We start from the raw sequence: 15,760 nt of genomic DNA on the forward strand, positions 1-15,760 counted from the left end.
GAGAAATGTCATCAGAAAGACAAAATCCTCACAAGGCACCACGTTCCTACAACTACAACCCTTCCAAAATATTCCCAGGAGAAAGCCCAGTTGCCTCCCAGCCCAATGGGATAATAAACCAATAATAATGGGATAATAGCCTAATGCTATTATCCTAAAATACACTGCAATGGCATATAAAATAGTTGATAGCATAGTGCAGTCCCCATGCTAAATCAAGACTTTCCAATTCCATTCTGAAATCCCCTACTTATGAAAATTGATGGAAAACCCACTGGAGTGCAGTTGTTCATTCAAAAGAAATAAGAGATGTGCACACTTACACCCACCCACACAGACCCAATCCATGTGCAAAGCAAAGCAAGGCCAAAGTTTGATATAGATGAGCATTTGACCCCAGAATTCCTTCCCATTCGCGCTGCTCTTGATGGGGGTAAAGATCTAAGGGCAATATGCTGATGAGGCACAGGGAACACACCATCCCTAGTTCAGATCTGGAAGTCATGAACTCAGAAGCAGACTTAGGCGCAAGTGCCCCGCATGCAAATCAGTGCCAACTCACTTCCAAATGAACATTGACTTCAGGCTAGACCAATGGTGTGCAGTGAAATTTTTTGCAGGGGAACAGTAAGGCCAGAGGCACCAGCTTGCAGGGGCAATGGGGTGGGGGAGTCACATGCTCCAGGCCTCTTGACAAGATACTGCAGCCCTCCTGCCTCCTTCCCAAAACCAGGAAGGTGAAGGGAGAGCTCTTGGACCCTGTTGGAGCATCAAGCCTCCCTCCCTGAGCCAGGCAGAAGCTTCCCAGGCTTTAGGAAGGAGGCGCCAGGCTTTGATAATTTAATTTACCAGGAACATTTAGAGGACTAGTCTAGTCCCCCTGGTCCACTTGACTGCACACCATTGGGCTAGATCCTGCACTCTCAGTCTCATGTCAGCCCCATTGCTATCTGCATTCGTACAAATACTTCAGAAGTGCTGTGAACATTTGATACAATGTAGTGTGACAATACAGAGCATTGCCATCAAAGCCTTTTCTCCCTCTTGGAGCAGTTTTACACACACACACACACACACACACACACACACACACTGAATAGAAGTCACTTTGCCTAGGAAACGGCATAACACCTGAACAGATATATAACGACACAGAGCAATTGGACACTGAGCAAAATGCACCTAGGTTTATGAATATATCGAAAGCTACTGCCAGGCAAAATATATCCAGCACACAAGCGCTTACTGAGAGACAAGCAGATGAATTCATTGCCTGAAACAATCTACGTTGCTCCTTCCCATATAGGGCATGAAAAATATCCAAGTGTTTTCCTCAAGTTCCTTTGCATCTGAACACTAACTACAGCGATCAGGCACATATTCTAAACTGAAGGGTTCCCATATATTGCCTGTCTGCGGCCACACCAAGGATAGAATTTGGCTTCCAAAGCCATGTCCCATGCATGCAGAACCCCCCAAATAGTTTTTACCACTTCCAAGCCAAGGCAGGAGATTCTTGAATGCTAGGGTGTGGGGAGGATTTGTTTTGGCCAAAGTTTTCATTCTTCTAATATTCCATGGTTGCTACATCTCATCCCTCTCTCCATTGCCCCCATTTACAACACTACCTCTAGCAGATTATTCCATAAAGGGAGACTTAGTATTTTTAAAATGAATGATGTAGTTATGCATGCACCCACATAAAACAAAACAAAACTCCGGGACAAACTTTGAAGCCAATTTCAAACCAGCTTAAGAACACCAAGAGAGCCATCAATCTAGTTCAGCTTTCCATTTTCAACAGTGTTGACCCAAATGCCTTCTTGCCTTGGCTTGGCTTTCAGATACACCAAGGGTAGCCATCATAGCCAATGTCACTCAGACACTTCTTGGAAGCTTCTTCTTAAATAATCCCCTTTTCACAGACCTATAATTTGCAGCCGACCTTAGAGGAGAACCAATTACAAATCAACTAGATACTGGCTTCAGTACAGCCTTAAAAGCACTCTTAGGCCATGGATGGTGAATTTCTGCCCCTCTGAATGTTGATGGACTCCAGCTCCCATCATCCCTCACCCTCTGGCCATGCTGACTGGGACTGATGGGAGTCTGAGTCTGAAAAGATATAGAGGACCATAGCTTCCCCATCCCCAAAGTGGATTTACAGAATTTTCCAGGTTCTGGAACTGCGGTGGGTTTGCTTATGACAAATTAAGACCAGAGACAGATTGTAGGTCAAACAGACATGTACTGAACACAGTGTGATGAGTGTATGACATAGTCCTTGTTTGCATAGAATGCCAGGTCAAACCATGGCTTAGCGTGAACAAGCAAACATGCAGGCTTCTGGAAATGAGACAGTGGTTGTTCTGAGCTTCCAGTCATTCTGCTGCTGCATCAAGCGAAACCATGGTTTGGCTTAGCTGCATGTTGCCTGAACTCAAGCTTGTGGTTTAACACTCACCGGCAAACCATAAGGACAGATTTTGGTTACAGCTCATGGTTTATCAGAAGTGAGGTAAACCACAACCCTGGGATTGGATGATGCACCAAGCCAAACCATGGCTTCAGTCAGTGCAAGGCAGAAGCAGAACGGCCCAAGGAGGAACAAAACAACTCTGGCTGATACTCTGGGCATCTGTGTGCTTCCTCATTCATGTTATTATGCCACCATTCAGCTTCATGCTATGTGTGAACCGGGCCATAGACCGCACACTTCTTTAACATTCATTGACAGGTTTTGCGGACTTTCATGGTGCTTTTTAAGCAACTGCTTTAATGATAATTTCTGGACAAAAGAAACGGGTGATAAGGCCTCCATCATAATGCCCTCAGGTCTGAAAAAAGTATCCTACCCAGAATCAAAAGGTCCTCAATAGCAGAAAACCAGGTTCCCTTGGAATGGTTTCTGAGAGTTGGACTGGATAACCCTTTGGGTCTCTTCATGAGTATAGCAAGGATTTATGTTGGGGGAGGGTCAGGACACCCACCTGTTAACATCCTCTGTCTGGCTCTGTCCAGCAGATTCGGAATGAAATGTCTCAATGACCATTGTTTTAAATTACTTTCTTTTGACCCCAAGTGCTCAGAAAAACCTGCCAAAAATCTTTCTACTTTTAGTTAAGCATCTTTACTTATTTACTTGATTTAGGGGCCCAGCTGCCCCCCTTGCCCCCTAGCTATGCCCATGGGTCTCTTCTGACTCTACAATTCTATTAGTGGGAGATACGCTACATACCAAACGTGGGTCTCCGGCCAGGCAAGCCCCCCTGTCGCGTCTGAAGGCTGTGCAAGACGCTGCTCTCAAAGTGTCCCGCAGTCCAAGATGGCGGTATCTCCGCAGAGCTGACGTAAGCCCCAGGATAAGGGCTGGAGTAGGAGCCGTTGACCGAGCGCACCAGAGCATTGCCATACTGGTCGCGCCCCCCGGTGCCCAGCAACAAGGGGCTCTGGTAGCCTGCCTCTCGGCCGGCACCGCTACTGCCAGGGGGGCTGTGAGAGTAGGAGAAGCCCGGCGGTGCATGGGGGCTGCTGCCATTGAAGTGCGAGGCCTCGGCACTGGCCGGCTGCGCCCATCCTGGGTGGCTGCTCAGGGGGTGGCCCTGGTGGGCAGGTTCGCAGCTCTGCAGGTAAGGCAGGCTCTGGAGCATGGAAGGCATGCGGCTGGTGGGAACGTAGACGGCCGGGCTGGCTGGCGAGTGCAGGAAGTTGCTGGAGTCATGGGAGTATGCCGATTGGCCAGGGTTGGGGGCAAGAGTTAAGCTCTGGTACATTTTGTATCCTTCAAGGCAGGAGCAGCGCAGGTGGTGGGGCACAAACAAGGCAGCTGGACGGCAAGGGTCGGAGCTTTGACATGAAGAACTTCTTTAATCCCCCCTGGCCGATACAACTGAAGCAGGTTTCAGGCACCTGGAACACAGGAGAGAGGAGAAATAAAGAGATGCTTTTGAGTCCTGTATCTTGGCTCCTTCTGGCAAATGACAAGTTGCTTCATCCAGCCTTTTTCTTTCCCCCTCTTTTGCTCATCTGTCAGTTACATAAAAGAAATTATTCAAAACATTCACTCTAGGGTAACATCCAGCTGCTCTGCTATCTGCTAAGCAATATTGACCCAATCTTCAGACCCAAATGTCTCAAATTCATTCATTTCCCTTTGCACATAAAAAGTTCAAAAGGGGTTCTCTAATTATTATCAGTAGTAAATGTAAACAATGATTTTTCTCTAATCAAACATATCCATTTTGCTTCCCGTAGCTTCCATCCCTGCCCTAAAAAACTTAGCAAGAGTGGTTTGAACATCACAGCAAAGATGGGAAGGAAGACTGGAACTCACAGCATTTGAAATTTGGAGAGTGTTCAACATTTTTAAAAATTTCTTTTGCTCACATGTTGTAACAGCAGCTTGACCGTCAAAGATCATCAGTTAGTAAAATGTCTCCTAAAAAAACTTATTTAACTGGATATTATAATTTTTTTGCATCAATGACTTGAAAAGGGCTGGTAAATATAAAGAGGCAGCACATTCCATTTACATATCCTAGCCTATTCTCATATATATATATATTGCCCTTTCTCTAACTAGGTCAAGGTAGCAAACATGCAGGTACCCCATTGCTGTTGCCATTTTTAAATTATGAAATGTACAACTTCAGTGTTCAGCATGGGCAGCATAAAGCTAAGTAAATATAAGCTATACAATTAAGGGAAAAGGTAAGATCTTCACAATATCCCTGTGAGGTTCAGAGGGTGAGTGTCTGGAGAGCTTTGTTGCTAAGGGCAAAGGGATGGACAACTCTGTCCTGGACACCAGCCGACCAGTTCTGCTGTGTTTGAAGCACTTTTGGCAATCGGAAGCCAGAGGAGAGACATTTGCAGCTCACTGATGCCCTCCATCCATGTATATTTGGAAGTAAGGCCCACAGAGTTCAAAAAGGCTTGCTCCCAAGAAAGTCTGCAAAGGATTGCATTCTCAGATCTGGACCCCGGTGCAGCTCACAAGCCACTAAACATCAAACTCATGTAGATTCCAGTTATCCCTATACTACACCCCACCAGTGTATAAGCAACACTATGGTGACTTCCATTTCTTTATGCCTACCCAGCATTAACCCACTGAGCCCCATAGGGTTATGTTGCAATGAATGAGTTGAGGATTACAGCCTGCATCTGTAGTCTGACAGACGGAAAGAGAAGTGGAACAATTGGCTATTTTTAAAAGTATTTTACAAACAATGCAAGAATGCATTGTTTGTGCCCTAAAAGCAAATTCTTTTGCGAGGCTACATGGAATTTAGACCCACCCATGTCAGTGGTGCTGATCCCCTAGCAAGTGTGCATTGCAGTCTCCAAATACACTTCCCGACAGGGCCTTATACAGGGAGCAAGTGGCAGAGAGCTCAAGCCTACTCATTTTGAGGTAGTCCTATCACCCTCATAAGAACAGCCTCCAGGATCAGGCCAAGGCCCTTCTCGTCCAGCATCCTGTTTTCACAGTGGCCAACCAGATGCCTATGGAAGACCCAAAATCAGAACCTGAGTACCACAGCAGTTGGTTTACTCTAGAAGTAGTAGCTGAATCCACTTTGAGATGCTCTAGCGATTAGTAAATGAAATACTACTGAGTTGCAGCCAACTAAGTCTTACTCCAAGAAGATTCATTGAAGAGTCTTGTGGCATCTTCGAGGCTAACAAATTCACTGTGACATAAACTTTCAAGGACGGGGATCCACTTCATATGCCACCCAGCAGGAATTTGCTATATTCAGAAGTTGTGAATTGAAGCATAACAGCATTCTGACTTTAAGTGATTTATTTTTTATTTGCAGGGGCAGAAATATAATTTATGAACAGAAAGTCACATGGAACCCATTTGAGGCTCAAGAATGACACTGTTAACCAGATGAAATATCCTCTTCAGCTGTGAGTGAATTGATCCATCTATTATGAATTAACCAAGAGCAAGCGGTGTCATCCTGATAAGGTTCTTCCTTGCCACCAAGTTGAAAAGCTAATCTCTTACAAATACTTCTGGTGAGTATGGAGAACACATTTGCATGAAATGTGTCCGACTAAGATAATTAAGCGTAAGCAGTGGTGCTCTTGCGGGGCGGTGTGTGTATATATATATATATATATATATATATATATATATATCATAAGCACCACCATATTACAGTAACTTCCCCTAAACCCCCAGAATAGAACAGACTACCAAAATGAAACAAAAAGCAGTACAATCCTCTGCATGTTTATTGTTAATGATAATTAATTAATTTTTATAACTCCTCCCAAAGGAGCTCAGCTTACCATCTGCTAGGAATGCAAAGGATTAAAGCCCCTTACACACACACACACACACACACACACGGCCGAAAGCTTCAGAATAAGAAAGAGAAACACTTAGCACACAAACAACATGTGGAATTTACACCCAGAAGATGTTGTGATGGGCACCAACTTTGGGAAAAGATTATATATATATGACATATAAAACTAAAATACAATGAGCGATAAGTGCTTAATGGACACCAGGAATCTATTCAGAAGAAGTTGCTTTTGGAAGGCCAGGTTCCAGGAAGGAACAAGAACCATCCAGCTGGCCACGGTCAAACACAGAACAGACTTTTGGTCTCATTTGGCTGTCCTTATTAGGCCAGTGGATTGTGTGCTAACTGATGCCCCAGCCTCCAACTTCATTTACACCCCGGTCCCAAAAGCGCTGTCAGGGTTAAGTTGCATCAGCCCAGATGGATAATGAAGCCCGTTTAGAACCACATTGCCCGTTGTGGTGAATGCACTGCGCCAATATAAATGCAAGCCATAAATAGGATACTTTCTGTCCACTGAACTACATCTGAAAGCTCAGCCTATAATATTTAGACAGAAAGCTAGCAGCTTAACAGGATACACTGCAACACAGTCGCTCTTAACTGAGTTTGGAATTGGGCTAAGTACTAACAATTAATCCTGCGTGCTCCCAGGATCCACAGTAGATTTTGTCCCAATCATCACATATATGTGTAAATAAGTCCCACTTCTTTGAAAAGAACCAAGTTCCAGGTAAGTGGATGTAGAATTTTTGTCCTCAAAGGGGTTATCAACTGGCGTCAGAGTTTGCCACCATAGATGTAGTAACAAATTGCATTTAAAAAATAAATATTAGTAATATTACTGCTGCTAAGACTATTTGCAAATGATTTAATTTTTTTCTTTTTAATTGTTTTTATTAAGGATTTTCTTGGGTTATGATTTCTATGCCAGTCTACTCAGAAGCAGGGCCTAAATTCAATTAGTTGGCTCCCATTTGCTTGAACTACAGTTCGTGCTCCATGCCATTTACAAGGAAAAAAGTCGTGCCGAATTTGGTGAGCCATTTTTGGACCCAGAACTTTGGAAGGAAAACCCAAGTGTTATAATCTAGGGGTTCATAGTTTTTCTTCTTTCTTGGAACACTCTTGAATTATTTGTCCTCTCTCCTCTGTCCATAATGGTTTGGATAATTCGGATCTGTGAAAACTCTCCCCAAAATTACACTACTATCCTAATAGCCACTTGCCACCCTAATGACAATTTTGAGGGAGAAAACCAAAAGCACTAAATCCACTTCCACGAAGGTGGCATTAAAATACAGACTTTCAAACCAACCCCAAAACCTCATCCCAGATATAAAAGCAACACTCTGCTAGAACATTTCAGAGAGCTAGCAATGAGTTAAGAGTGCTGGACTAGGAATTGCCCGAGGTGAGGGTGGACTGTGTTCAAATTCCACTCAGCCAAAAAACTACTTTAGTGACCTTGGAAATGGGTGCTTAACCTATGGCTCTTTTTAAAGTTTCAAAAAGTAAATAAAGAAATAAAGTAGTTGAAGGATGAGGAGGTGAAAAAACATAGAATAAGTACAGTCCTCTGAATGTTTACATGGAAGCAAATAATTCAGCTGTTGTCCAAAAATAAATAAATTGGAAAAATGCATAAAATGAAAATAGTAGAAACCCTTTTGAAGAGTTCAGTAGGAAATCCAGATCTCTGATCCATCACATATTCAAAAAATATATATAGGAAGCCCCCATGCCCTGCAAATGAACACTGCAGTTGGAGGGCACCAGTATTTTAATTTCACTAAAACAATTTTATGCAATACAAAATAGCAGCAAACTTTCTGACGTAGTTAGCGGGTTTTGGCTGCTGAAACACAGGGACCAAAGCAGGACGAGTTACTACGGAAGGCCGACTTAAACCTACACCTATAACCTTTTACTCCAAAGTAACCCTCTGGTCTTAAGCAGCTCGTGTGGCTGCGACCTCGGTTGCAGTCCCATTCACTCGAAAGTAAAGGCTGTCGCGGAAATTAAATGGGATTTCCAGTGCGCCAACCTCGCTTTGAGAGGATCTCTCGAACAGATTTAAGTTTCTTTCCAACGAGCTGTAGGATCGGTAACCAACTTCGGTGCCCTACGCAGGTTTCCTTGCGGAAACAAGAATTCCCCCCATTAGTTTCGAGGATTAGAATCCCACAGACTTCAGAAGTAAACTTACTTCCGAGTAAAGCATAGTTTGGCTTCATGTTTACTAGAAAGTAAAATAAAAATTGGAGGAAGAAGCTGAACACACTGAATTCCAACTCAGAATTAAGCGGTTCACGATAGCATGATTTACTCCGAAGTCAGTCCAGCTGCGCTTAACTCCGAATTAAAACTCGAACAGGATTTGCAAGATCAGATTGCAATGTTTTGGGGTTGCTGCTGTTTCGTTTTGTTTTTTTGCACGGATACATGCAAAGGTTCTAAAGAAGTAGAAAGCCATTAATGATAAAATGGGACGTAAAAATCTCCAGTGTATTTGCTTTTAGGATTCGGGTGGAGCCAAGGAAAGCAAAATCAGTAAAGGGGATCGGCGGCGAGATAGATCCCCCGCAAGATCTATCTAATAGGGAAAAGGAATGTGCTTCCTAGGCCCACCTATATAACCAATCCTCTCGTTAAACAGGGCGGAGGGGCGCGTCCTTTCCCTATCAGTTCTTCTGTAGGAAAACATTATCTGAACAGGGTTCCCCCACCCTTGCAAAAAAAAAAAAAAAGATAAAAAAAGATGGGGGAATTAATCAGGAAACTCGTAAATCACAGACACGGTTATCAATAGTGGGTCTTTGCAGAGCTAATAGAGTCCCCCCCCCAACCGTTCCCTTTCCCCACTTCTCCGAGTGTGGCATTATCTGGGAAGATAAGCCCAGCTTGCACGAGAGATAATTTAGAGAGTGGGATACTTACGATGGAGCAATGAAACTTCTGAGTTGAGACGATTTGAAACAAAGTATAAGAATTTAAAAAAAAAAAATCCAAAAGGGGAAAAAAATCCCAGGCAAAAGGAAAAGGGTTTGTGCGTGTAAAGGGAGTCTAATCCCAGTATCTCCCCACCCCACCCCCTAAAAAAAAAAAATGCAAAAGGGGTTCTTGCTCAGCAGCCCATTCCTTTGAAGCGCGGCTCTGCTGCGTCGCCGCTGCTCCGGCTGCGCCTCTTATCTCTGATCCGCCGCGCTGATAGCTGCTGGGGACTCGGCTCGCCTATCGCGACTGGGAGACGAGCTCCTCTCTCGCCTAATCTCGGCCTTAAAGTGATTCCCTTCATCTGTGGCTCGGCCCCTTTACGGCGGGGGGGGGGAGAGAGGGGGCCGCGTCACGTGACCGCCCCCCCACCTCCTGGCAAGCTGGAGAGAGAGAGAGAGAGAGAGAGAGGCATGTAGGGCAAGGTTGGGTGGCGACCATTTAAAAAAGGAGGTGGAAAAAAAGTTTGGGAGATTTCCCTGCCCCGAAGCCAGAAAGTAACTTAAGGGGATTTTTATTTTATTTTTTTAAAGCAGGGTATGGATTTCTCTTGCGTTGCCAAGGCCTCTTGATTTCTCCCTCGATTATTTCCTTTCCAGAGCTGCCACGCCGGCTGGCAGAGAAAATCGTGCGTGCTTGTGAATATACATGAAAGCACATCCCCACCCGCCTCGCCCAAAGAAGCGCGAGAACTGTAGTTTGTTCAGGGTGCCCGGAATGGGGGAAACTATAGTTCCCATGGTTCTTCCATATATATATATCTAAGGGGAGAAATTGGCTTTTAAATGTCTGGTGTGCGTGGCGGTTACTTGATAGACTGGATTGCCAATCGGCTACCTCCCCACCACGAATGGAGGGGGGGACAGACCTAGCTACGGTTTTGATAGCATTTTAAAGACGGATTGCTTCGGAATTGTGGCCTCTGATCTCACCTCCAGCTTCGTTAAGAATCAATTTCTATAATTAAAACTGGGGGGGGGGGCGGAATTTGAAGGCTATAACCCTTAAACACCTTTGCATGGGAATAAATCCATTGGGCTTCTAGCTGAGTCAACAACGCAGTTAGAGTCGTGCTACGTTTATTACTTCTGGGAAATCTCATTAACATCACTGGGACTTTTAAGGGGTTTTTCTCTCCCCAATCTCTCGGCAGTCCCCCCCCCCGATTATTTTTCTCTGTTCTGACCGTTCACCCCTATTTTGCCGACATCTCCCCCCCTTTATGCAATCCTTTCTTGTCGACGTTTTCCCTTAGGTTCTAAGTTTTTCGTATCGTTAAATCCCAGTTATTCCGTATTCGCTTCCCGTCTGAATTCTCTGGAACTGACATGCATCTATATATCTATATCTCTGCAAATTCTCTCGGTCTAAGACAACTAAACCATTCCCCACGCTTAAAAAAGTGACTCGAATTAAACCGGCTTTAATTGTGAGAGAGCAGCCTTGCTATCATTCATTTGAAACCTTAAAAAAAAAACCTATGTAATAATATATGAAGGATTTTCTCACCCAGGAAATCAATTCAAAATTATGAGCGGCATGAAGTTTTGACTTAAGCAGAAAGGTTTGCTTCGGATACCGACCAGGTCTAGGCTCACATTGTTGCATATTCATATGTAACATCCACTAGGTTGATTAAAACTTAAGGGGACCATCCTTGCCTTGGGGCTTTTTTCGAAGACCCATAAAAAGGGGGGGGGAGAGAGAAAGCGATATCTAGCACCAGCTGACAAACTCTGAAAACCGAGCTTTCTCCCACCGCAGAAGAAAACCCTCACACTTACCCCTGAACTTGCAACTTTTAGGGTGCATTAAAACCGACCGACCGCTTTGCAGTTGTGCCGCTGGGCTGTAAGGCGAGCTTATCAGTTTCACGAAACTGTCCCGAAACCTCATTGAGCGAGTTTGCTCGCTTGTTCCACGCGGAACTGGAACCGACAGCAGCCGAAATTTGAAGTAGAGAGGATGCAACGCTTCTTCCCCTTAGACGTTAAAAGTCAGGGAAAGAAGACGATTTGCGAAAGAGCTCGTGAATTCTCAAGCTCCAGGACAGGGTGACTTTTAAAAAAAGTATATTTCTGCCTCGGGCGCAACAGAATTAAGCAGAAATACTGTGGTTTCAAAACCATCTCGCCCCTCCCCCAATCCTTGATGGCGCTACTAGGTCAAAGTTTGAGGGGAAGACCTTTAAAAAGAAAATAAAAAAGCGATTCTGGTTTCTGGCTGATAGCGAGGAATTTGTCAGATTTGGCCGGGCTTCGAATCAACCCAGCCAACCACATCATCGTAAGCTAGTATTACATTGTATAGCTTGATATATTTCCATTAAGCGGTTAATCTTTTCCTTTCTGACTGAAAGAGGCTTTCCCACTGCTGATTCTAGCCCGATTCTGCCTATTCTGTATGCAGTCTCGAGTCTAGTTAAGTTTAAATGGAATTTACTCCTCCAAATAACCGTGCGTAAAGCCTACAGCCACAACAACCCATTCCCAACTATGTTTACTTGGAAGTAGTTTGTTTCAATGGGATCGCCACACTTATTTAGGAGTAAGCCCCATTAAAGAACAAACTCGCAGAGGTAGGATTGGATTGTTTACTTCCAGAGACTTGAGGCTGCTAGCTGGAAAACTTGGGTTGGATTTTGCGCATTTCCAAATACATCCGCATAGGTGAGATTTACCGGCTCTGGCTACCTTGAGATTAGCGTAAAAATGTAAGTAGATGCATCAAACCCGAAACCTATTCATTTCTGATTTGCATTATAAAAACGACGATCAAAGCCTCGTGGATTTCAATCCGGGCTGAAGCTTCAAATAATTTCGGGGGGCGTCAGAAAAATGGTTGTGGGTTGTACCCTGAGCAGGCCCTAAATTCATAAGTGTTCCTGCTTTTATGTGGTCTAAACGCAAGCACCTGTTGCTCTCTGGCCGCTCTTTACAGGAAAGACGGAATGCTAGGAGTGATAATTAAGGGCGAAACCAGTTTCTTTGGACTTCCGAATAGACCTTAATTTGCAAATCTCTTGCGCTAGAATTGGTTTCTGCAGAAGGTTCCAGGTTCAGGGTCCGGCATCTCCGGGTAGAACTGGGAAAGTCTCTCTCCCTGGACAGCCGCTGCCAGCCAGTGTAGACAACACTGAACTAGGGGTGGCGTCTTCTATTCTCCACGCATGCCCTCGAATAATATCCTAAATAACGACTCCCTGCTCAGTTGCTTAAACGACAAAGTGAATTGGATGTGACTTAAAAGGGGATCAGGAAAACGCGCAATTCTTTCCAGAGCAGTCCTGCTCTCTTTCTTGGGTCCAGCTGACTCGAACCAGTATTATTACATCGGATTGCTCAGTATTCCATCGGATGTGGAGGGTCATTCATCAAAAACAGGCTCCACCTTTAAAGAAGAGATTTGTGAACCAAGGAGGCCTCCGAAGTTCAAAGAAATTCGTCTTCATCTGGCTGCGACTTATTTTAAGCTAGTGAGCGAGGAGCCTTAAACCTGAAAGCCCCAGGTTGGTCTTACTGACCTAAAAATCGAAGTGACTTCGGTTTAACTAGCTTGTGACTTCGAATCAGAAAGATGCCCTGACTTTCTGAATGTTCGTTGAACCTCCTCTCCCGCTGCAGAACAAATTAGGAAACCGAGAACCTCTCAACCGCCGAGGAAAGCGAGGTCTGCGGCACCATAGATCCAGCTAAAAGAAGCGAATAAAGAGGAAACCAAGCGTGCGCCCACCTCCCCACTCCGGAACAAATGCTCTCTGCTATGAGCAGTTGCCTGTCAGACAGTAGTTCAACAGGTGTGGCTTCTCATGGCTGTTAAAAACAACAGCCCTGTTTTTAGGGCTGAAAAAAAGAGATGACCAAGTAGCATTACTTTTGCAAATGTAAGCTGCCCCCACCCTCAAAATCAATTTGTCTTTGAACGCATTTAGTACCTCTGTGTTGACGTGCTTCAGGCAGTAACGTAGCTGGAGACAGTTGTCCCTTGGACAACTTAGTTTTAGTCTTTCTTTTCCCACTGGGTTTTAGTGTCGATTATTACTATTTTTAAAATTGGGACCCTCCTTGAAAGACGGTTGCGGCGGAGAGGCGAGATCTGAACTCCCAGGATGAACTACAGCCTAACCTCTCTGGGTTTAGGTTGTTGTAGTCTTAGACATACTTTCCCGGGAGTAAATCGCATGGCACTTGGTGGGCTTACTTCCGAGTAGACCTGCTTAGGCTTGCACTGCGGAGCCGAAAGCGATTTCCTGAGACGGAGATTGCAGGAAAGGTTCTGAAGAGACCTTATTGTATTTTTCTAAAACCAGACTCTTTGCCTTGATGAAATCTCGCTCTGAACAGGTATTACGGTGGAGATGTAGAATCCCAAGATACTTCCCGTCCATATCTTTCGTCTTCAAAGTCCGGAAATTATTGATAATTTCCTCAGCTCTTAACTATTCCCAATTCCTCCCCCTTCTCTGATGAATTTATATATATATATTATTTCCTGCAACCACGTTCACTCACAGAAATAAAACATCCAGACACAAATGATCAAACACAAGAAAGCGAGAGTCATAAAAGGCGTTTGAATTTCCCTTGGGCTACATTTTCCTGCTCACTTGCTTCCGAGTAAACCCCATCGGGGGTCCTACTTCCGCGTAAATAAGCATGCATGAACATCCAGCTATATCTCCATTCTCCCTTTATTATGGTTTTATTAAACGGACTGAGATTGCATCGTCCTTGGCTACTTTTATTTGAAATAAGAATCTCTAAGAGTGGCCTTATTTTGCTGGTTGATAATCTGCTTTTTAGAAGATGGTGGGCAGAAGGTAGATCTCGGGATAATTTGCAGCAGGACCGTAAGGATTTAGCAAGGCCCCCAGCAAAACGACCCCTTCTCCCTTCTCTAAACGACCCTGCTGAAATGGACGTTTGGACGGAACAGGAATTCGCAGAACGACTTCGTTCTGGAACTCAGAACAAATTCCTGGGCTCAGAATCCTTAAATTCTCTAGCTTTTCGTTCGGGCTCTGACTGGTTCCTCTTTCACTTCCAGCCAAAATAAAAGTCCACAAACCCGGAGTCTCCTGGTTCTCTAGCATACATCACATAGAAATAATTTTAAAAAGACTTCAAAGCACGAAAAAGCAACTCGCAGTCTCTCAAGATAACAAGAGCAACATAACAGACACACGAAGCTGCGGTGGTTGTCTTGCAATGCGTATGGAGAAATGATCGCAGAGAGAAATAAAGGGGCAACGGTGTCCCCTGGGCTGGGAAAAGCCCTTATCGCTTCTTTGCTAATGTATCTGGTCAGTTTCCCCCTCTGCAAAATGGGGAGAAAATGGCCTGCGACGCCTAGTCTTGCAGCAGCCCGATCTTACGCACGTGTAGCCAAGATCAGTTTCCCAATGCTCAATGAGATTTACTCCCAGGTGGTAAGTGCGCACGATAGATTTCTTTCAGCTCCTGCATGCAATGTCGGGGGCTTCATCCTTAGAGATGGGATTTACCCCCCTTTAGATTTACTAATATTGCGGCAGAACGTGGAATTATCCCCTCCCCGCCAGTCCTGGTGGCGTTCAGTTGGGAACAAAGATCCTCGCTCCAAAGGAAATCCTATTGAGTTCAGTGGATGATGATTTTGATTATATATTTATTTATAGCCCACCCTTTTCCATTGACAGGGACTCAAGGCAGCTTACGTATCAAATGAGAACAGCTAAAAACCCCAATCCTTTAAAAAACCAATTACTGTAAACAAATTCAAGAATGAAACTATATTTATATATAGTTTTATAACTACATAAATATAGTTTTAATTCTATTTCTATTTAACTGTTTCTTTATCAATCCAGATTAAGGGTGCTTTGTAGGTCTACAGCTCAAAATGCATTTTGTTATGGTAGGCACCAATTCATTTAACCCATGGGTAGGCAAACTAAGGCCCGGGGGGCCAGATCCGGCCCAATCAGACGGTCTGGGAATGAGCATGTTTTTACATGAGTAGAATGTGTCCTTTTATTTAAAATACATCTCTGGGTTATTTGTGGGGCATAGGAATTCGTTCATTCCCCCCCAAAATATAGTCCAGACCCCCACAAGGTCTGCGGGACAGTGGACTGGCCCCCTGCTGAAAAAATTTGCTGACCCCTTTAACCAGTAAATCACTTCAATGGAGGATCATGTTGTTGTATTTAGGCCTTTCTGAAACAAATACAGTGGCACCTTGGATTACATACGCTTCAGGTTACGGATGCTTTAGGTTACAGACTCTGCTAAACCAGAAATAGTACCTCAGGTAAAGAACTTTGCTTCAGGATGAGAACAGAAATTGTGCTCCGGCGGCACGGCAGCAGCGGGAGGCCCCATTAGCTAAAGTGGTGCTTCAGGTTAAGTACAGTTTCAGGTTAAGAACGGACCTCCGGAACGAATTAAGTACTTAACCCG

The 15,760-nt window shown here is 44.4% G+C and overlaps 1 protein-coding gene across 2 annotated transcripts in view; it reads right to left on the reverse strand.

Moving 5' to 3' along the window:
- GATA5 (GATA binding protein 5) overlaps positions 1-15,760 on the reverse strand; it is a 52,898-nt gene that overhangs the window by 23,794 nt on the left and 13,344 nt on the right. The window contains exons 1-2 of one of the 2 annotated variants that reach the window (XM_053394456.1): positions 9,267-9,328; positions 3,239-3,909 (exon numbers count right to left, since the gene is read on the reverse strand). In XM_053394456.1, the coding sequence (XP_053250431.1) occupies positions 3,239-3,773 (535 nt within the window). In that variant the 5' untranslated portion in view covers positions 3,774-3,909; positions 9,267-9,328. Of the gene's footprint in view, positions 1-3,238; positions 3,910-9,266; positions 9,329-15,760 lie in introns of those variants that run through there. The other variant, XM_053394455.1, reaches the window with a different exon arrangement.

This window comes from Podarcis raffonei, chromosome 6 (genome assembly GCF_027172205.1).
Source record: "Podarcis raffonei isolate rPodRaf1 chromosome 6, rPodRaf1.pri, whole genome shotgun sequence".
In the NCBI taxonomy this organism is placed as follows: domain Eukaryota; kingdom Metazoa; phylum Chordata; class Lepidosauria; order Squamata; family Lacertidae; genus Podarcis; species Podarcis raffonei.